The sequence below is a fragment of the Neodiprion pinetum genome, chromosome 3, assembly GCF_021155775.2.
Source record: "Neodiprion pinetum isolate iyNeoPine1 chromosome 3, iyNeoPine1.2, whole genome shotgun sequence".
NCBI lineage: Eukaryota > Metazoa > Arthropoda > Insecta > Hymenoptera > Diprionidae > Neodiprion > Neodiprion pinetum.
The window spans coordinates 33,421,545-33,443,910 of NC_060234.1; the positions used below are offsets into that span (position 1 = coordinate 33,421,545).

Genomic DNA, 22,366 nt, shown 5'->3' on the forward strand with positions numbered 1-22,366 from the left:
TCTTTTTATTTTCACTTTATTTTAATTTTTCATACCGTGGATCGAGTTCGGAGGTGCATATATTGTGTCGTATGTATAGGTTGATTTTCGACCCAATTAGCCCAGCTTCACATTCTGCGCAGGTAAATTATCGAATGAATACTTCTTGTATAACCTACATCTACCATTCACGAACGATAAACTAATGAAAAGTAAAAAACTGAAGGGTCAAACTAGTACGTGCTTGGAGGATTCCAATCGATATATCAATTCGCAATAAAACTTTTTAGTCCATGGCTGCAGGTTTACTGTTTAAAAAAAAAAACTTTATGTTGCAATTGCCCGGGTCATTTGCTAATATCTTGCATCGGTGAATTTTTCACGATGCGTGACATAGCTCATTTTACAGTTCCCGTTAATATACCAGCCCTCTGCAGCGTGCCTGCACTCGAAACACAAAAGAAGAAGCGACTTTGTTTAGTCGACATGAAAGTCGGTGTATTCAGAATTAAATCTATCACGGCTTATTACTCTATTTATACTCCGAAAATTACGATCGTGCGTGCGTAAGTCGAGACCGCAATGACAAACCGTTCAAATTCATTCCTCATTTGGTTTGCACAAGACGTCTATGTGTACGTGGTACATGGTGTATATATATATACCTATAATTTATAATTTAGGAGTGAAATTTTTTAATAACGTAAAGTTTGTGGTTGGGCAAAGAGGGACGAAAAGCTGTAGATTGAAAATCGCATACGTGAATTAATAACGATGTATAAATATTCGATGAGGATTGTTGGCGTGATGAAAATTTGCAGCTTTTAGGGAAATTTCTCAACGGTTTAACACGTGGCTCGTCGGGTCTGAGCTACGCCCCTAAATTTCGGTCCTCTTCCTACGTTCCTTCGCCTATCTCGACGGGCGCATGCCTCGCAACCCCGCGCAGTATCGGTTAAACATACACCCTCGAAGAAGCCCTCTCACCGAACCTTCCCTCCCAACGCACACCTCCGCAACCGCTGCGTATCCGATGACATCTGGCGACAATCCGGCAAACGAATCAAAAGCTTTTCCCAGCGTTGACCTGCAAGCGCGCGAGCTTATTTCAAATCAAACGAGAACCACCCCTAACTGGTCAGTCTTCCGAATATTTCGCCTCTATTGAGTAGTAAGACAACAATCATTGTTTCATGAACTGATCGATAGCAAACTGATTCCAAGACGTTTGAAACAACAAAATTTACCCCGTGCCGATTTTGGAGACAAATTTTTTTTTTTTTTTAGTTTACACTTATTCCAAGGAATTAAAAACGCGGAGAACGATCGTTTCGTATTCTATTGAGATGAAAAATGCGGGAGTGGCTGATAAAATAATCAGCTGATCGATCGTGGCGAATTATATGTACAAGAATACCTTAAGGGACAGATATTACAAGTGCGCGGCAGTTGTTGGCAGGCTTTTTGTCCAGACTTAACGAGGAGGGTGAAAAGCGAATTCGGCTGCAAACCAAAGCCGGCGACTTCCTTCCAGTGGCGATTATTCCGCCACGAGATGGCGTCGACTCCGTCTCTGCGCCTGATCCCACGTGAGCTTTGCCGTGAGGGGGGGAGGGGCGCCCCGTTTTGATACGGCACTGCGGTTCGCGAGTGACAGAGCCCTCGGAGGGTAGAAAGAGGGAGGTACGAGGGTGGCGGAGCGAGCGAGGGAGTAGAGTGAATGAGAGACTGAGAGAGAAATACTTTGTCGAGTAGAGGCACCGTCCGACCGTCCCAGCGGCCACGAGCGAACGGCTCGAGTAGAGATAGTGTCAGACTTTCTACCAGACTGAGGGGCTTTTACGGGGACGGAATCGAGGCAAGCTATCGCGAACGGGTGCTATGCACAGATACAGTGGTGGATAAAGTGCGTGGAGTGTTTACGACGGTGTGAACGAAGTGTAAAATAGGTGCAGGTTGAAAGTGCTTGCCGGATCAGCCAGCAGATACGCCAGCGGGGCAGAGTCCTGAACGCATGTAGGAACATGGCCGCATCTAGCCCCTGCCTCCCTCTAGAGGTGAGTGACGTACGGAATATCACCCAAAAACTACACTGCTAGGCGATTTTTAGCCATGGGCAGTCTCGGGAATCGTAAGAAAAAATCAGGGATTTTTGGGCGTAGAATTTTAGCCTTGTTTCGCATTGGAGCACCGAATTATTCAGACCATGTACACCGTGCCATCGCGAAAGCGTTGGAAAAGAAATGAAATCCCCATTCGTCTGTGGGTGAAAATTGATAATTATGGGTAAAATCGGAGCGCTGGATTTTACCGTATACATTTTACTATGATCGAAACGCAGGCTTGACAGTTGTCGTTTTTTCTTTTGTAACTTTTTTTTTTTTTGAGGAGATATTACACGCTTATTTCTTCTCAGGTCGTTCGAGTCGGAGCAGAGGGAAAATAAATTTCATGCCAAGTTCTCTTTGGCTTCGGGGAAACCGCCCAGAAAAGCGTACGCGAAAACGCGCTGCATACGCTAGATTTCGATACTGGAAAATTCGGTCAAATTTTTTTTCTCTCTTTAGGTTGTACGAAAAGGCGCTATTTTATTTTCGAACTTAATTTGCCCAGACTTTTACGATGTTTCGATGTGTTAAACGGATTCGTTCGCTTGTTCGCATTTAATATACTGGACAAAATAGTACATACTTTAGTATTTTGAAAAAGGTTACTATACGAATAATTTTATTGTATATTTACTAGAGAAAATGAACAATCAATACAATTGTTTCAAATTTTCCTCGAACGGTGAAAAAGTTAGTTACGAAATTACGAGTTTTAAATATCACACGTTATTGAATCATCTGAGAATGATTGAGAACTGCGTTGAAACGATCGCGTAAAAATCAGTATACCAGCGAATAAGAATCCGTTTGAAGTTATATTCATTTGGAATGATTTTTCCTTTTTCCGCTCAACGAAATTCTCTCTGGAATTCAATGTTACACTCGCTTATATTGAAACAAATAAACAACCACCATTTATTCGACCATTAATTTTATCGTTTTCATTACAGCGTCTGAACGTTCCACATTACGTGATCGGCGTAAAGACATACGAGTGTGTTAACATTGCCGTGCAGTATTTAACCTGAAAAAAAAAAAACAGATTTATGTGCGAACGGAATTTCATCGCGCGCTTGTGCAATGCCAGTTAACTCGGGTCCAACTAGTTTTTATAACGTTTTTTTTTTTTTTTGGCAGCTTTGAATTACCCAAAATAGTTTTTTAAATGTCAGATATTTGACGAATGCCCTCCCTCTCCTTCTTCGCTTTTCTTCTCCCAGAAGATATCGCATCAAATAATATGGATCTTCTCAATTAAATGCAAAATGACGCAACGACGAAGGTGAACGTTAGTTTTTTATAGCCATGCCCTGAACATCCCGCACGCATCAATCTATTTCACCGAGTTTTTACCGACTGCGCAAACAGGCTATATCTATACATACCTATATACCTATATACCGTAGGTATATATATATATAGCGACACCGAGGAAGAATTGCGCGAATAGGATTTGACGTTCGCTGTCAAGATTATACAGGATTTCAGTGGGGCTCGAATGGCCATGAATAACTACTGTCCGAGCACCGTTATACGCGGTAATACACTCCGCAGGCAATTGATCAGCCATTTTGAAAACATCGTCTTGTAAAAAGGAGACGAGTTAGTTCTCTCGTTTGTATTTTTTTTATTTTTGTTGTCTTCTCATTTCACCGAAAATGAAACATTCCGACGTAGATTACGAGCCTGAAGAACGACACGCTTGTGATCAGAACGAAATCACCGCGGAGAAACACAATGCTTTAGGCATATTTTTGTTCGACTAATTTCAATTGTTCTTCACTAGTTATCCACACGAAATATCGTTATTGCCGATTGCTTCGATCCGTGCTCCTTCACGTCGATTCGCAATTTTACGCTCACGGTATCAATCGTAGAGATTGCGTAGCTCGCATTTCCACGTCGACCTACATACGCAACAATACCTACGTTGACTGTGTCCGTATAAGCGGGCGCACTGCATCTATTACGATACGTACATACGCGCTGGTCATAGGCGGGGAATAGCGTTAGGAAAGCGCGATGCAGAATCGTGAGTAATTAGCGGCTTCCGCCACGTTTTTTGTCCCCATCTCCTCTTTTGTGCCTACGCCTTTCTCCGTTTCCTCTTTCCACTATGTGGGAACGATAAGCGTATATAAAATCGTAACGTGAAATAACACCCTTGATGCTCTTCGCGATAAGAGGGGAAATCGGCACCCGTCGAGTATGACGATGCTTGTTGCGTTTCGGCAGGTCTTCATTTCGTCACGTAATAAGCGTAGAATTTTTCAGCCCTGCGCACGTTTATGAGCCGTTTGCAGGAATGTGCCTATATTACACCACGCTGTATATCCGGCGTTTAGCCTAGGCTTGATTTTATGCTAAAAATATGCAAACGCATCGAATCATTCGAGATTTATCGGTAAAATGGATAAGGTTACTGGACATGTGAAGGACACCTTGCATGTAATTGATGCGTAGCATACGACGTTGTCACGCACATTATATGCATATATGTATAGGCATGACCCCGTTCCGTTGGCATTCCTGCGCCAGTGAATCGCCACGTGATGTTTTGTGAGGGGTTGATTTCAGTTGGCAGGACTGACTCCGCTCTATACAGGTTCGACTAAAGTATAGAAGCTTCCCGAGGGTGGAAGGAGCGACTGGCGTTTGGAAGGGGGTTGCCGGTGGTGGAGGAGACGAGCCGGGAGAGGGGGAAGGCGCCATGAATGAACGATCAATAGATATATAGCGGTTACTTGCCCTTAGAGCCGGTATTTTTGCGTATTATTTTTCAAATATTTTTTTACTTCACGCTTTATGTACGTTCGTTGCAAACTGATTGAAAGGCGAGACACTTCACTAACCACTTATATAATTTCTCTGATCGATTATCAGTATTATACGGAAAATCCCTGAAATTCGTCCATTGGCGCCACGTAGGCGAACCTCGTGTCGCGCCAACCAGACGCTATTTTTTTGCCAATCGATGCGCCTTTCGTTGCGAAATAAAAATGGGAAATTAAATAGCTTTAACTGTGAGATATCTTATCTATGCGTATAATGTACGCTATTTCAATCCTCTTAGAAATTTTAATTACGATTTGGGTGCAGCGTACATTACTTATGACGGAAAGTGGCATCGATGATGATACTTGAATATTATTTTAATGATCAATAATCGGAGTCGAGCTGCAGATGGAAACGAGAAATATTCCGTTTTTCAATAAAGATCGATGGAAACATTATTGGACGCCATACGCGTGAGTGATTTTTGTCCAATTAATTGGGACAATGGTTATTGGATGCCTCGATCGCCGATTACTATATTACCGTTAATTTTATACGTAGGTACTATACGCACTTCGAATTATCGAAAAAAATGTTTTTAATATTGCCAGGGTCTTTATATAATTCTAGGGTTAAATCATCGCACTCGCCGCGAGTACAAAATTAAACCGAAAACATTATCCCTTGGTCGTATTTTGTGCACGGAATAAAATTGAGTTCAATTCTGGAATCCAGATGCCAGTAAATGTCGCATTTCAACACGTTCAGGTCTTGGGTCAAAATTAATGTCCTACAAGTATTCGTATTACTTATTTATTTTCTCGTGACAATGAAACTCTCTGTGCTCTGTCAAATTCTGCCGGAACAGCGAAGAAGTAGGGACACGTATGCAATCAGGCATTTAAGGGAAAACTCCACAGTTCGGTCCGTCTGTCTGTCCAACGACGTTTGCTACTACTGAAATCTAGCGCAGTCTCACGCAGCCTTCGTCAAGTGGTAACACCACGTGCATTGTCAGACGGCAGAATTCTTCGCGGTTATCTATAATCAGGGATAACTTCATCTCAAAGTGAACAGACGATGTGTAGCCGTGACTTTATTTTGATCGTGAAAAATGTCTCTCGTTAACTGAGAGGTTGATTAACGAGGTCGGTTCACCAAAAAACCATACTTTTTATTAGTTTTATTACGTGATAATCGTACACGGTGCATTTATTAATTTATTATATTCGTAAGATACGAAGATCTCTTCAAAAATACGAAACTAACATATTCCCGAATTATAAACAAAAGCTTTTGTATTCTAACTCCGTTTCAAATCTCTTCAAAATTGTTGAAAATCGGTTGGATGTAGGGTTAAATTACATTCTACGAAGGATTATTTTATTCAGAAGATTATTATCGACAAAGTCAGTACGTTTTTTTTTTTGTCATGGTGGCATGTTGAGTATCTACTTTCACAACATTACACCGACATTGATTTGATCAGTAAATGGCAATATTGAGTTGATTATTGGAAAAAAAAGAAACTCTGTTTTAGTGACTACGTAAAAAATAGTCTTCTGACCAAAATTGGTCATCGTAGAATGTAATCAAATGAATCTACGTTTTTGAAAATCTTGAAACGATGGTTTATAATTCCAGCATTATATATTTTTATTCCTAAAAGGATCTTCGCAGCTTATATATGTATGATATTTTGATAAATACTCAATGTACGACTACCTCGTAATCCAATAATGAAACTTTTCAATGTTTGGCTAACCAACCTTCTTAATTGAACAGTTATTACGTGGTGTTGCTCATTTCCTTCAGATTTCTTGTTTAACCATCGTACAAAATACGTTCTGATTCTCATGTGATTGAAAGTTGTTTTTCTATGATTGGTATTTCTTCAATTTCCGTTTTACTTTTGGGACTTTATAAATCTTTCAAGGTCACTTGTCGAAACCTTGTAGCACGATCTGTCTTTACCGCCATCACAAACGCGAGGAAAATTTGTAAAACGGTCTAGAACAGTTATCATTCGGAACATTTAGTAGCTAGTGTGGGAATATGACTAGCTTACGGATTAAAATAATGTACGCGTTAACCCTGTATAGGAAACACGGAATAGGGATTATACGAGCGTATTACGGCGGCTGACCCAACCTCGGCTATACTACTTGGCAAGTAGCGGAGGCACAGTGACGACCGCCGTTTGACCTTAAGGCGCATTCCGAGAAGAGACTTAAATCAAAGTACGAGAAATATACGCATCCACGTGTCGAGGATAGTCGAAGTTGGAGGACGGGGTTTCACGTTAAGTACGAAAATATATTTCTGCTCAATTCGATAACAATATTAATTATAATATTTACGGCATTTTTACTGCTGCTGCACCGTTAGCGTCGTTAGCGCTTTATACGTAATTGACCCCAATTTTTTACCTGTTTGGTATTCATTTGCATTTTTCCATGGGTTGAAATACAGCTACGCGGGACAAGAAAATGGCACATCGTTACTCGTGACCTATCTGCATCAAATTATTCCCGACAATTGTACCGTATAACGTGCATGGCTCCGTATCGAATTGTACGAGTGGAATTTCCACACTCTGTTACACATACGCGTGTTCTATTTCCAGCACGATATGGCGTACAGAAGGAGGGTAAATTGCATAAGCGTAAAAAAGATCGAGATTCGGGATCGTTGATGCTTTCGACGAGCGGACAACGAATCTGGGCGTGTTTTTAATTCTCGTATCGATTCGATCGAAGAAGCGCTAACCAACCCTGTACAGAACTCTTTCTACCTCTAACCGGGAAATATAGATATATATATATATATATATCGGTTGTAGGGAAACCTGCAGTACTAGTTTATCCCACCCACGCAGTTCGGACGACAGGAATTCGCCAAGGGCGCGGTTACGGAATCACCCAGAGCCGTGTATGGTAGTAGCAATAGTATTAGTAGTAGTAGCAGTAGTAATAGTGGTGGTAGCATCAGCAGCGTGGCGCCTTCGGTCCGGGCAGATCTGAAAAGCCGGCCTCAATTCAATCGCTCCCTACATCGTCGGTATATACTTGCCAAAAATCAAGACGGAGAACCGGCTGCGTGGGCACGACTCTAGCCAAGCTGGCGTCTTTCGGATCTTCCAAATGCCATATAGAATTTAAGCCGTGGCGCCATGGCGTCACCGCGGTTAGATATAGAGATTCGCGAGGCGGACGATACGTGTTGGTGTGGGTATATCGTTCGGAGTCCTGTTGTGTCCCACGCGCAAACTAACTCGTGCGAAGAGTCGTTTCAGAAACTGCGCTATACGCCTATTCTACATACGTGTGTACGCGGAGTGAGAGGGATGCAGATTAATAAAGGCACGTGACGCTGTAGAAATTTCAAGTGAAATTGATCTTGTTCTCCTGGGAAGGATACGGATGATAATACGTGGTTAATTGACTCTGCATTTTCCACCGTGGTACCGCCTAAAAAGTTTGTTCAGGTCAAAAGAAAGATTCTGTGAAAAGATGAGCGTTCTAAGCTACGTGGAAGATCACGCTCATTTGATTGTTCGCCTTTTTTCAAAATTTTTTGAATTTGTCAAGTAACACGTTGTAGCACTTCAGTTACCATTTCTCTTCTGACATTTATATTCAACCCAAAGGCCACGATCCATAACACAACGATATACATGTCATCCGGGAATCTTATTCTCCTAAGTTAAAAGTTCGTACTGAATTATAACTATCTTATGAGATTGAATTATTAATGAAAAAGTCGTCACATACACTCCTCAAACATCAACTAGAGACTTGATATTACAAGTGTGGGTCTCCATTGTGACGCAAATTGACTTTACGATTGATCTAAGGAATAGAAAAAATATTTTATTTACGATATTTCGTGAATCAAAAAAATGTATAAATGGAAAATCAGCTGAGCGCTATCTTCCACATAACGTGGAACGCTCATCTTTCGAAAGAACCTTTCTTTTAACACAAACAAGTTGCAAATTGTTTTTTTCTATAACACCCTAGTACACAACCTATCGACTGAAAAAAATATTACATTATAGCTGTGAACGTTTTGGCTTTTCACAGATCATATTAACGAATAAAAATTTAGGAGTATGGATGCACGTAAGTCTAAGGTGAAATATTGACGTGTTTACGACGTATAAGAACCGCAGCAATTCTATCTCATCATTGCGCACCGGTTAGTGGGTTTATCGCGCGAATAATGTGTTTGGATAAAAATGTAAATAATCGGACGGTCACAAAAGACGTTGTATAACAAAGTAGGCAACGGAGAATCTTGGATCGTATACGATTTCTCGGTGTTTTCTGATTATTATGTATCCCCGTACGTAATATCGAGGTGCCTCTTTCGCCGATACTTTTCTCTCATAGCTCGGAGCGTAGCCAGTTCTATGATAAAGAGTTGCTTTGTTGTCAGACAACTGGGCCACCCTCTGCATTAAAGCTTCTTTCAACTCTGGGAGAAATCGTTAGAGCTTGAAGCAGTGTGCAGGCTGGCGCCTAAATACACGAAATAATCTTGCCAAAAATCGCCTCGTCCTCTCGCCGAGCCTGAGGATGGTTGCGGCAGGAGGAAAGGACCAACCGAGGGTGGGCGACGGACCACCACCGCCGCCGCCGAAGGAGGGGTGGTTTGTGTGACGTCACGCCGCCGCCATTTTCCCCCATGACGTCAGCGGGCGCGGGCTGCGTGGCCCTGTCGCGTTTCCACGTAGATTCGTTGGTAGGGTATCGGTGTTCGAAATAACGGCTGGCTACTCGTCGCGATGCTGGTGCGTATTCACAACCTACATGGATTTTATTGTACCGGTTGCGCGAGGTTTATTTTTTTCCCCCGCGGTTGTATAACATGTATACCTGCGCCATGAGCGCACACCATACGATACATTACCACATGTTGGTGTACGCGTAGGTTTCAAGTACATACATGACAGAAATTCCCATGGCTTTGCTCAGTGGACACGGTCTTTGTAACTATTTTCGGTTTTCATCGTAAACGGAAAATGTAGAGTTCTCGATAGAAAATGAAATGAAGATTTTTTATAACTACAGTTTATAGCATATTTATTACAATCATTCGAATCTACTATTTTTTTTTTTTCTTTGTAACTATTACGATAATTTGATATTGGCGCAACGATAAATTCATGGTTGAGCGATCGTTGGAATGAAAAATGTAAGATCACCAATGAAATACGTTTGATCTTGTACAGAGAAAATTTAGTAACCACCGTAACTACAATTGCAACAAGTGTAGTTTCTTTTAATTCCAACAATATTTACACCGTTGTTATAAATGTACTGAATCTGTTAAAATTTTCTGTTAACTAGGAGAATTAAATGTGCAAATTGATGCTCAATAAGCACTGAATTTTTCAGCCGAATCGATTCATCATATTTTTCATGCTTAAGTATGAGTCAATCGCTTTCGATACCCGTGTTATGAATGCCTGAACACGAAGAAAACTGTAAAAAATTCATGTTATGGAAGTATAAATTTAAAAACTCGTTTTACAACAAAACTGATCTGACGAGTTATTACACATGTGTAAGTTTTTTTTAATTATCGTATGACAGCTTATTTCTTCAGGAGCTATTGTCCAGATTTAACATTTAACCCATTTCTCAATGTTGAACGCGACTCAGTGCACGTATAGAATTTGCATCGCCTTGACCATTCGTTTCCTGATAAGATAGAAGAAGATACGAGAAACTTGTCACATTCAGCCTTGAAATTCCGATACTGTTCTCAGAAAGCGATAAAATATTCAAGAATCTGTTTTCAGCGTACCGCTGATTACCAGCAGCTGATGCTCGATGGAATCTCTCGTTACTTTTGGGTATATTAATAGTTCAGTTATACTCTTCGTATAAAATCTTTGGCAATGCGTGCGTAGGGACGATTGTCGTCACGTAATATTCCGTTTCCTCGTCTGAGAGGTGGTCTGCAGGCAAGTGTTTCAATTATCGCGTCGTTCGATGAAAGGTGGTGCACACCTCCAGGTGAGGCGTAACAAAATAAAATAATATATCCTCGTATAATACTCGTGCATATCTATAGATGTTGTACGAAACGTTCGCGAGGTATAAGGGAAATTGGCCGCGCGCACGTCACGTTTCCGTACGATTGTAATTTATTTATTGTTTTCGTTATACATATTTTCGCCCGGTCGTATCCGTACGATTTTCTTTCACGGCTTTAATGCGTCAATATAATTCAAGTAATCAATATATTGATGCTTCGCGTCACGTAACTCAAGGAGAGTTTCCACACAGTCTTTATATTTGTGATTCAAAAGTATCGTTTGAGCATGTCAAATCAACATCTTTTATGCACAATAATTCCGAACAATCGGCGATGGCGAGAATCTCGATTCCCACCGCCAGCTCCACTTACCTTATAATACGTGACTGACGAGGTGCACGTGTACTTTATGTGTCAATTCTCAAACGGAAAAGAGAGTGAAACGCAGTGGCAATTATACATGCTGCGTTCGTTATTTAATTGTATTTTCTCGACTTCGACGACAAGGGATGATGCTCGAACCTGATTCTCACCCCTGCAGGCTTACACCCTCCGATGAATCGGCGATGGATTGTGAAACGCGTAACTGTCATTGTAATACGAGTAAAATGAATTCAAGTTATCGTGTGTTATATTTTCACGTTGAGAATCTCGTCATTTTTCACTTACAAAAGCGTGAGTAAATCAAGGTTACTTGACTCCTCGATAATCACTTCGTTTATTTATTGATTTATGGTAGAGTGCGGGGCTGAAGGAGATTAAACGCTTCTGCTCCTCTCGCGAAAATGCAGCCATATCATTCGTTATATACGCGGGCCACATTGCCAGTTCATGGTGAAACGTATCTGAGAAAACCCATCTTCGTTCTGGATATGACACGTCGGAAGGTTATACCTACTGCAATTTATGTAACAACGTAGCCAGATAGACTTTTTGCCCTTTGCTGTATATACGACAACTACTATACTGCCAGTGCTAGCCTTGCCAAATCGTCGTGCTGCCACCAACACCGAGGTGTATCTGTCACAGGGGGATAGAGTAAAATGGGTTTGACAATACGGAAGCAGGCGGGTCCCGGAGGGCTGTCCTATATAACCGTGGTATGCGTGCATGCGTTGCTCATAATTCATCGAAGTGAACGACGACTTGGTTGCTAATAAGTTACATGATAACGTACAGGTGTAGTATTTTAATTCCTCACCATTTTTCAATGTTTAGTAATTTTTTAAAGAATCTCCAAAATTATTCAAGCGTTCTAACGAATGTGCATTGGTTTTATTCTTATCAAACGCCCGATGATATAGAGGTGAAAAATGTTTCTATACTCACGGAATGATTTCAAACGTTATATTTGAAATTAGTTGTCGGCGAAGAAACCATATTTTCTATTAGTTTTATCACGAGACATTCGCACACAGAATTTAACGAATTATTATATTCGTAAGCGATAAATATTCAATTTACATTTATCTCGTCATAAAATTAACAAAGAGTATACATTTTCGGCTATCCAACCTCCTCAATAATTCCAAAATTACGCACAATTTATTAGACCAACGAAATGTCGTAAGGATGTTTATGTACGTAGAGCAAAAAGTGTGAAACGCAGACTGATCGACGGAGAAGGCGGATAATCCATTGCCGGTTGGTCCGCGATTCATCGAATTACGGAAGAGTGGGTAGATGGTCTTACTGATATGAGGAGGGCAGGTCTGTCATTACTCGTTGTACAGTCCCAGAAGGAATTGAAATGCGGAAAGATCAATAGTTGGAAAGAATTAGGTAATTAGGTAGAGTGCGGAGAGAAATTGGGCTAAATTGGTTGTAGTGGTATCTAACCTATATCTGAAGGCTGAAGAATATACATTAATGAGAACTGGAATACCCAGCTGCCGGTGTTGCTAAATGATTGTCTCACAAGTGAAGAAAGAGTGCGATGCTACAGCAGAGAAAGCAGAGAAAGCGGAGAGAGGAGAGGTGCCTATTCGCAGTACGAGGCGAATTTCAAAGATGCAGAGCTTGCGGCTCGGCATGCCTTTAGCTATCATTCTTACCTTATGACAATCGGTGGGCTGCTGCGTCTGCGGGGTAAGGCGTGGTCGGGCGTCCTTTGGCGCCCACGAGGCGTCGCGACGCCGACGCCAACGCGACTCGTCAACAACCCAATCTTCTTTATTTACTACTATTTCCCACTAACTCAACGTTGCGCAATCAATTCATCGCTTAAGCTCGGTCGCAGGAGAGATTGAAAATTAATACGAACAACCGTGTGTTACACGATCGGCTATCTAGCACGGTACTTTTTAACCTGTGGGTCGCCGAGTCTTACTCGGGGGGTCGCGGTCGCAAGGCAGGTAAAAGTAAAAAGCACAAACAAAGTTTTGCGAGGAATCCTTTGATTCTAAATATCCTTTGAAATCACTGACATAGTTTTATTATGGACCTAGGAGGTCGCCGGACTTTTTTTTACTTGCAAAGGGGTCGCAAATTCAAGAACGTTGAAAAACACCGATCTAGCCGAAGTTTGGTTCTGATCGAGATAAGAAAAAGGATTCATAAAATTTTCATACCTTTTCAATAAGTCAATAATTTGTCATACATCGTATAACAAGGAATAATTTCGGAACTTTGAAAGAATCATAAGCAGTTTTTAATAATTGCTCAATTTTCAAGGAGCAATTATTTCTGTACTCTATCGATGCAGCGTTGTTTGTATTTTTTAGGCTAAAATAATCCTTAATTACCTTCGTACAATAGACAGTATTAGGGGAACGTGGGAAAAAGGATAAAAATAATTTTCTTTTTTTTTCAATGACACCGCATTGTTTAATTCTACCGGTATATTGAATGAATCATTGATTTTCTATCAAAATTTATGACCAAAACAATTATATACCGGAGCAAATGACCATTGTGTAGAATATCATTTTTATTAAATCTTTGAAAAATTTCTTTTCGTTCTAAAAGGATGTTAACCTCTAATAATATTTAAATATTGGGAAAAAAAAAATTCTTTTGCCCTGCCTCACGTTCCCCTATGTACAAAAATTTTCTACACATTAACAGAAGATGTAATTTACGAATGGTTGAAAACTACATCTGTTGAGAGTGATCAGCGGTTCCCTGATTATCGCCATCATATACATTTGCCTTGACACTCCGAGATCGGATCCCTGCAGAAAGATGATTCTTCGAAACCTTTATTAAAGAAATATCGTCATTGTCGAATTTCGGAGAACGTGGTTAATCTTCGAAAGAGCTCGTCGATGGCGTTTGTATCGTATAACCTGGCTCGCCCAACAAGGGGGGTAATTAAATGCATTAGTTGAAATTTTTGGACCTCTGACACGCAGTAACGGCCTGCCGGCCGTAGTCCCTTTAATGTGATAAACAACAACTCCATCACCGAACGGCCGCTTGGACACTTCCATCAACAGCTATTATCGAGTCATTTACGCTTTCGTATGTCCGCTGCCGATACATTGTTTCCTAGATGCACTACGCAAACTGAAATTCGATTGTTCCTGCATCAGTTCCGTTATCACATAATTTCGCTATCGTGCGCGAATTCCAATTAGCGTGACTTCTACCTTATAACCGTCGCAGATGAACCATGTTATGTACGTTAACGTTCTGCTTCCGAAGCAGCAGGTAGCAAGTCACAGATCTTTTCTAGCTACGCTTTTTTTACAGTGCCGTTTCTACGCCCCGTTGAATTTTCAACGCCACAGAAACTTGTTTAGTAATTTATCTTAAAATACTCGCGGAACATTAAATTACACGTGTTCGAGCAAACGAAAATAGATTATCCAATCCTTGTTGCAAGGATTTCAGATCGGAGTAAATTAGCAGATCGTTTCGAAGGGATTTTTTCACATTTTTACATCGTAAAATACGGAATTTCTGAAATTGGTCGGTCTATTTTTGACACTTCTGTTTAATGTAGGTTAATTCTCTAAAATACAACTTCATTTAAAAATAGATACATACCTGTATAAATGCAGCGGAATATAGCTCTCAAGCCTTTCCTGAAAGATGCGCAACAGATCCTCTTGTGCCGGCGCGATGCAAGTGACAATTAAACGTGATTGAATATTCTTAATTTATTATCAACCCTCGACTAAAATAGATTTTCCGATAATTCAGTTTAATTGGGGAGAATCAAAGCGTGAAGGTCTTATAGGCAGACAAGCACACGTCTTCTCTTGGCCCTGGTGATGCGATTATGGGAACTATTTCACCCATGGGCCATGGGGTTATACCTTTCTACCGAGTAACGGGCAAACTAACTCAATTTCACTCAACGCTAGACATGCCTATCATTTGCAGATAATGGTAGGTATAATTGAGGGGAGACTTTGGTGACTTTCTTCGTGTTTTCCTTATTTTTATTTTCATATCAAAAGGACACGGGTGAAAAATTCCTTCGACAAATTTTTATATTATCCTAGTATATGTGTACCCCCTAGAAAATTACTTCCAAACATTCCTTCGGTATAAACTTTCTTTGCAGAAGGTTGAAATTTTTTTTTTTTTTTTGTGGGATGCATACTACCATAATATATAAAAATTTGTGGCAGGAATTTTAAATGGACATTTTTCGGTACAAGACTAATGGTGGAGTCAGATGAGTTAGGTTGAAAATTCCTTTTTTCTCAAGTTGGAAATTATGGTTGTCCGTCCGAATGATCATTTTCGAGTCAGAGCGGATTTGAGTTGGTTAATCAGGGAGTTGATAGTCAGTAAAGCAATTTGCACCGTCTTGCAAAAATGTTTATAAAATTTAAAAAATTCCCTGTTATTTGGCTACAATCGACTCTCAGAGCTCCGCTCGCGAATCTAACTCGAGTTAACTCAACTATATTATATCCTTTTCACTCCTTTCTTAGGCAAGAGAAAAGAATGAGATGAGATGAGATACATCCGAGTTAACTCGAGTAAAGTTTACGAAGAAAGCTTAAAGTAAATTTTATTCAATACTGTCTTGCCTGCTTAAGTCGTGACTCCGACTGGTAAACTCAAATTTGAAGTGATTAAAAAATGATTGGGTATTACGTCAAACTTCTCGATTGAGAACTATTACCTGTTGTTTTTTTGTTTTTTTTTAATAAGGATTCCCACTCTACGAAATTTTAGAGTTGGTGCCTATCAGTGCTTGTGGCTAGTCATTCATAATTTGTACGATATGCTTCTTCAGCGATGTATTTGCAAAACTTTGCGCCGTTCGAAAAACATATGCGATTCATACAGTTTTAAATCACCTTTCTTCGACTCTCATTCACATTCTTATGCGCAAATAATATTTTGTTACAGGTTGGCAGCAGCACAAGAGGCGGCTCAAAGGGATCCTGGATATACGAGTCAGTACCGCCGAAGGCAGAGGTTGGCCGGACTGAGTGGTATCGGTGACTGGACTAGCTTTGGAGGCGAGGTGAGGCCTGCAAATTGATAGCAATTTCAGTCTTTATAGGCTAAATAAAGTCTAGTAGCCGCAAATTAAACTTATATGTTGTAAATAATAAGTGGGAGTTTGACCGAATGACAAATGCATTCGTGAGGCAGGAATTCCAATGAGATTCCTCTTCTGATACGAAGAATGAGAAACTCATCTTTAACGAGAAATTTCTCCTTCCAACTGCGGTTGCTGCATTATATTTGTTTCTCACGTATTTTCATCAGCTATTCCAGAGAATTTAGTCCGTATCTTGAGATTGTTTCACTAATATTTTATCAACGTTTAAACAACACGGAAATATCCTGGAATATTACTTGTGTCCTGGGAATTTCGTAGATTCTTTTTTTACTTACTGCAGTGTTCACACATATAGCACTATTCAATTGCAAGTTGAAGCGACTGTGGTTTCTCAGTCCAAAGCAATTAGAAACTAAGTTTGTTCATTTGCCATCATTAAATCTCAATTTTCTTAAACTGTATATCCTATACTACCAACCGAAATCATTTGAAGAAATTATCCTGGCACGAGGAACTCATTGGCACCAAGAAAGTTCCCGGAATATAAATTGACTGTTACCTGATATAAAAGTATTTAAAATTCGGATTTGTACTATTTTCATTAATTCAGAACATCGCAAAAAAATTTGTATACCACACTGTACTACAGTTCCGTCGTCCTCGACTGGAATACCAATAAGATTGATACTGATGATTGAATGTCTTTCTAAATTCAGTCAAAAATAAAAAAAAAAAAAAAAATTGGAAAAACAAAACAACGAGGCGCATCAGCACTAATAATTGCGTGTTTTCATTTCTTTGCACCAGGTACCTGGTCTGGTCGTCATGGCGCCAGGCCGTGATCAGGGGGGCGGGGGTGGGGGCAACAAGATCCCATCGTCGTTGTTCATATTGAGCGAAGACAACTGTATTCGGAAGCATATACGGTTTATAATCGAGTGGCCACCGTTCGAGTACACTGTCCTGCTTACCATCATTGCCAACTGCGTGGTGCTTGCTCTCGAGGAGCACCTGCCCTGCGACGACAAAACCGTCCTTGCTCTGAGCCTCGAAGACACCGAGAACTATTTTCTGGCTATCTTCTGCGTAGAGGCGAGCCTAAAAATCCTGGCACTTGGCTTTGTTCTTCACCGTGGTTCCTATCTCCGAAACGTCTGGAACATCATGGATTTTTTTGTTGTTATTACCGGGTAAGTAAAATTCTTAGTTTGTGCACAGTTTCTTAATACTCGATAGTATACTGTGATACGTCTGATACAAGCGATAATCAGTCCGTCGAAAATAATTGCTCAAATCTGAAATATGGCTGAGAACGCATTTGTCCAACATATGTGTGAAAGCTGAATTTCAGGCCTGTGCCTATTCTCTTGACTCGTTACCTTTTGTCAAGAAATTTTCTCCTCAACATATCGTCATTTAGGATGAGGAATGGGGTAATGGTGAAACTTAACTTACGTGAAATAAACAGGAGTTATGATTTTTCCGTTTAAAATTACACTTTGAGATGGTAATCTAATTCTACTTTGTATTACTTCAATTATTTCATGAGAAAAACTTTTTCCATCCATTTGTACTGTCCCATTCATTCAGTACGATAAATGTTGAAATTTTTTTTTTATTTCAATTTTAAATTAGTTCTCTGCACCAAATGAGAACGAATAATTTCAGATATCAGTTGCTTCAAAGAACAAGTTATATCCTCGTAAGTGTTGTGTTTTTTGACCATCATTTTAATCGCATCACAAGCTGAAGTTTAGATTGTTTTTCATCGTTTTATGCATTCGTTCTGTGCCGTTAAAATCACACGAACGAGGTCGTTAGGTACTCTACAAATCCGAGTTGTCGAAGGTTGCGGAACGATAATGAGACACGTGTAAATCGCGAGGTTATAAGTAATACTTATATCGGCAAAGTAAGGGGGTAACTGTCATCCAGACTTTAGAATAAAAATTGGATTAGGTCGATGACGGTGTTCGCCGAAACGAACGTGGATGTGGACCTCCGTATGCTGCGTTCGTTCAGAGTCCTCAGACCACTAAAGCTGGTTTCAAAAATTCCAAGTGAGTCGGCAGCTACCAAAATCCCAATAAATCTCACGTGTCCATAGCTGCTGTCGGTGTCTTAGACAATTTATATATTAGATTAAACAATGTCTTAGCCAAGTTGAAATAGATGTCAAAATAGTCTTTACGCTATACTGTCATAGAAAATGATAAACCCAACAGTAATTGAAATAGTGCTTCCAGTGTCTTGGGCCAAGATCAGATCGCAATCTCTCTCGTACAAAAAGAAAAAAAAAATACGTCACAATTTCCAGACATGGTATGACATTCTATACTTGAATTATGCGCAATATCGTGCTGAGAATATTGTACTTGTAGTCATCAATCGCGTCGTCGCCAAGTTGATTAGCAAGAAACAAGCCACAACAAATTATCGCAATTCTTTATCACAATTTCTTTTTTCCATCTCATTGCTCGTCGGATTTTGCCTTCGTTCTGTTATTCCATATGAGGCAAGTAACGGCGATCTAGTGGTATCTCAGAGTTTACACTTTGGTCGTATCCAATCTTTGCCGGAGTGTATATTTAGCTCTTCCAAAAAATATTACATTTCATCAAAGCAACGATGTCTGAACTTGGCAGTAGATAAATTCATATAGATTTTCTCTATTATATGAAAAAGTGTGATCCATAATAAATCGTCGGTCATAGACCATTCTGACTATGATAGATAGATGTCCACTAGACGAGTTCCCTTTACTCAATCAAGAAATATATACTGAAATTTCGCTAGAAACTAATCATGTATTTAATCTCTTATTAATATAAAATTTACACTGATGGTATTTACCTTGACGCGTTGATGCATATTTCCACTACAGAATCATAGATTTGACTATAGGTAATTATGTGTCATAGATTTGTACACTGTACAATTCGCTCCCATACATCCTATACTGTTTGCTAGACATTTTCGTTTCATATTTTGTTATTCGATTTTGTTTCGTAGGTAATATTACTATTAATCACATATTTTCAGACGATGTGTGAAAAGTGGACATTTACGATTTACCAATTCTCGCAGGTAGCAATATATCAACACTCTGCAGTTAGGGAATGGATGCTACAGTTTTACTTTTCGGATTTCGAAAAATAATAAGTAAACGAAACAGGTATCAAAACTGAGACCCGTTCGAAACTTTGTTTCAAAACGCACAGTGTTCACTTAATTCTATCAAGAAATGACCAACTGCATTGTGTTGTACGCAACTAGATAGTTTAAATAATACATGCCTATATTTTATGGTTGTTTTTATACTTGAAACCATAGACATAGAACTAGAATATTGTCCATAGAATAGAACTGAAACAGATTTTATCACTAAATTGAAACAGCCCCATTTATGCTCCTTTTTACAATGTAGAATAATGAAATGGCATTGCACATTCAAACATTCTACTAACCGCAGTGAAATCAATGTAGAAACATTTTTCAAAGTTTCAACAATATAACAATCGATCTTGTGCCTATTAATTACGTGTCGGAAGATTTCACTCGTTATTCGAACGAAATTCAAGTTATATTAATGTAGTCACAACACCGGCATAATTGTTGTTATTTTCTGCATATATAAGGGAACAGTAGTTACTCTCTCACGTCACCTGCTGCACAGTCATAACATGAGTAATATTACATTATGTAATAAACAGTAAAGGGTGATTCCTAATACTTTTGAACCATTGGTGTATAGATCTTTGATATATCATATTAGGGTTATCGATAGATGTTAGATCAGTACGTTAATAAGTAAATAAGTAGCAATAGCGTTATAGAGTAGTAAGTAGTAAAGTGTGGCGGGGTGTGTGTTTGGGGCAGGCTCATCACGGTGTCTACGCAGCGCATGGATCTACGCACGCTGCGTGCTATACGTGTGTTGCGACCCCTCAAACTTGTCTCCGGCATACCTAGTGAGTACATTTGTTTTTATGATTGAAACGCCCGAGAAAGGTAATAGATTATGCCAATTAATCCGCGTGACTCGTTACAATCAGAATAATTACTAAGTAGAAGCACCAATAATATTGTATCCCTGCAAACATGAGCGGTAATTACTTGATCCTTGAACTATTTTAGAGTTTAAATGTCTCCGATCTCCTTGTAGCAGTACCCTGTGTGAAAGAAATCTTACCCTGCAACGAAATCCAATGACTTTTCAAATATTAACGGCTAAATTGAAATTTTATTATGTAACGTTAAAGTTTATCCGTTATGCTTGTAGCCGCGAGCTTCTTGGATATTTTTCTTCATAACTCATTCAATTCTGAATCTGGCATATTGCGATACATCCAATTTACACGCATAAGTCGATCATTCGATATTCGATCCCCCGAATCGCAAGAAGAAGCGACGAATTGTATCACGTTGTAATTGTTCTGTTTTTACAATCAGGCCTGCAAGTGGTGCTCAAATCTATCATCAAGGCGATGGCACCGTTGCTGCAGATAGGCATGCTGGTCTTGTTCGCCATTATTATATTTGCCATCATTGGTCTGGAATTTTATTCAGGCGCTCTGCACAAAACATGCTACAGCATAGATGATTTGGGTAAGTTTTTCGTCCACTGTATTATACCTATATTACGTGTTGATATTTCTATTCACTTACCGTCAGCTTGGTTATTATATTCACGCTAAAGCTTGGTAGACAATATGTCAACATTTATGCAATTATTCATATTATCGATGTTTCCTTTTTATCTCGTCCACTTTACTCGGTAAGTAGGTCTCATTCGGTGACGTAAATCAGCTAATGAAAATTCTCCGTGAACAGAGGTAGTGATGAAGGAGGGAGAAACAGCCGTGCCGTGTTATTCCGACAACGAGACAGATCACCCCGAAGGTGCATACGTATGCAACGCCAGTCTTTCCACATGCCTCGAGCACTGGGCTGGGCCGAACGATGGAATTACCAGCTTCGACAACATCGGCTTCGCGATGCTCACCGTTTTCCAGTGCATCACTATGGAGGGCTGGACTGCCATATTGTACTGGGTAACGCAAGCGATATGTCCTTCAGTGTTAATTAATGATTCATTACCATTATACCTCTTTGTGTGTCGTCTTCTTTTTCAATTCATTCATAATTTAAAGCACATGAAAAATTGATCAGCAGCTTTTTATCTAGTCTAATTATTATTGCTCTTATCAATTATTCGGGATACTAAACGTTTATGTTTAAAGTACACTCGAACAAATTTTCGGCTACCCTGTATATTTTACAAAAAGTTGCCATCGCGTGACGAATGACTTCGAGTCATGAGCGCCGTGTAGAAAAACACAAAAATGTACTTCGGAACGTTAGATTTGAAAATTCAATTTCAAGCTGAAAATTGACAAAACAAAAACAACGTAAATATGCACAATTATAAACACAAAAGATGATTAGCGATCTTGTGGAACTTGTTGTTATTTTCAAAAATGAAAAAAATATACAAATAATAGGCGAAAAATGTTGACAAATTCATAATTGTTCGTTAAAAGATTTTCGGCGAAGATGATCAAACTAACGAAAATAATTATGTCGCGAATAGGACGTTATACAACTAATAGACATGATTTTTGCTATCATGGTCAATATTACAGGACGCATTCGCTCGCATACAACCTTTTACTTCCAAGTTTTTCGAGCGATTGATTTCGAATAAGAGAAAAATTAATCTCTACCTTAAATATTACCCTCCCTGAGGGTATTAGTAAATTTACCATATTTTTCGGCAACCTTAAGATTAATCATATTCTGCCCATCTTTGATCCTAGACTAGGCTGGAATTTCGCGTCAACGCTATTTCTAACTTTTTTCCGCTGAGTCTTCACCGAGAGCCGTGGTTTCTACATTCTCCGGCACTTTTTGAAATCTGTTCGTCATTCTTAATGTGCGCATAAATGTATGAATGTTAAAATAGAAGGATATTTTTATACCA

General features: G+C 39.6%; 1 protein-coding gene across 9 annotated transcripts in view; it reads left to right on the forward strand.

Moving 5' to 3' along the window:
* cac (calcium voltage-gated channel subunit cacophony) overlaps positions 1 to 22,366 on the forward strand; it is a 122,142-nt gene that overhangs the window by 60,006 nt on the left and 39,770 nt on the right. For 5 of the 9 annotated variants that reach the window (XM_069134524.1, XM_069134525.1, XM_046616874.2 and 2 more), the window contains exons 4-8: positions 16,224 to 16,341; positions 17,191 to 17,573; positions 20,263 to 20,354; positions 20,836 to 20,991; positions 21,217 to 21,437. In XM_069134524.1, coding sequence (XP_068990625.1) covers positions 16,224 to 16,341; positions 17,191 to 17,573; positions 20,263 to 20,354; positions 20,836 to 20,991; positions 21,217 to 21,437 — 970 coding nt within the window. Of the gene's footprint in view, positions 1 to 16,223; positions 16,342 to 17,190; positions 17,574 to 18,342; positions 18,444 to 20,262; positions 20,355 to 20,835; positions 20,992 to 21,216; positions 21,438 to 22,366 lie in introns of all 9 variants that reach the window. The other 4 variants (XM_069134523.1, XM_046616873.2, XM_046616875.2 and 1 more) reach the window with 1 other exon arrangement.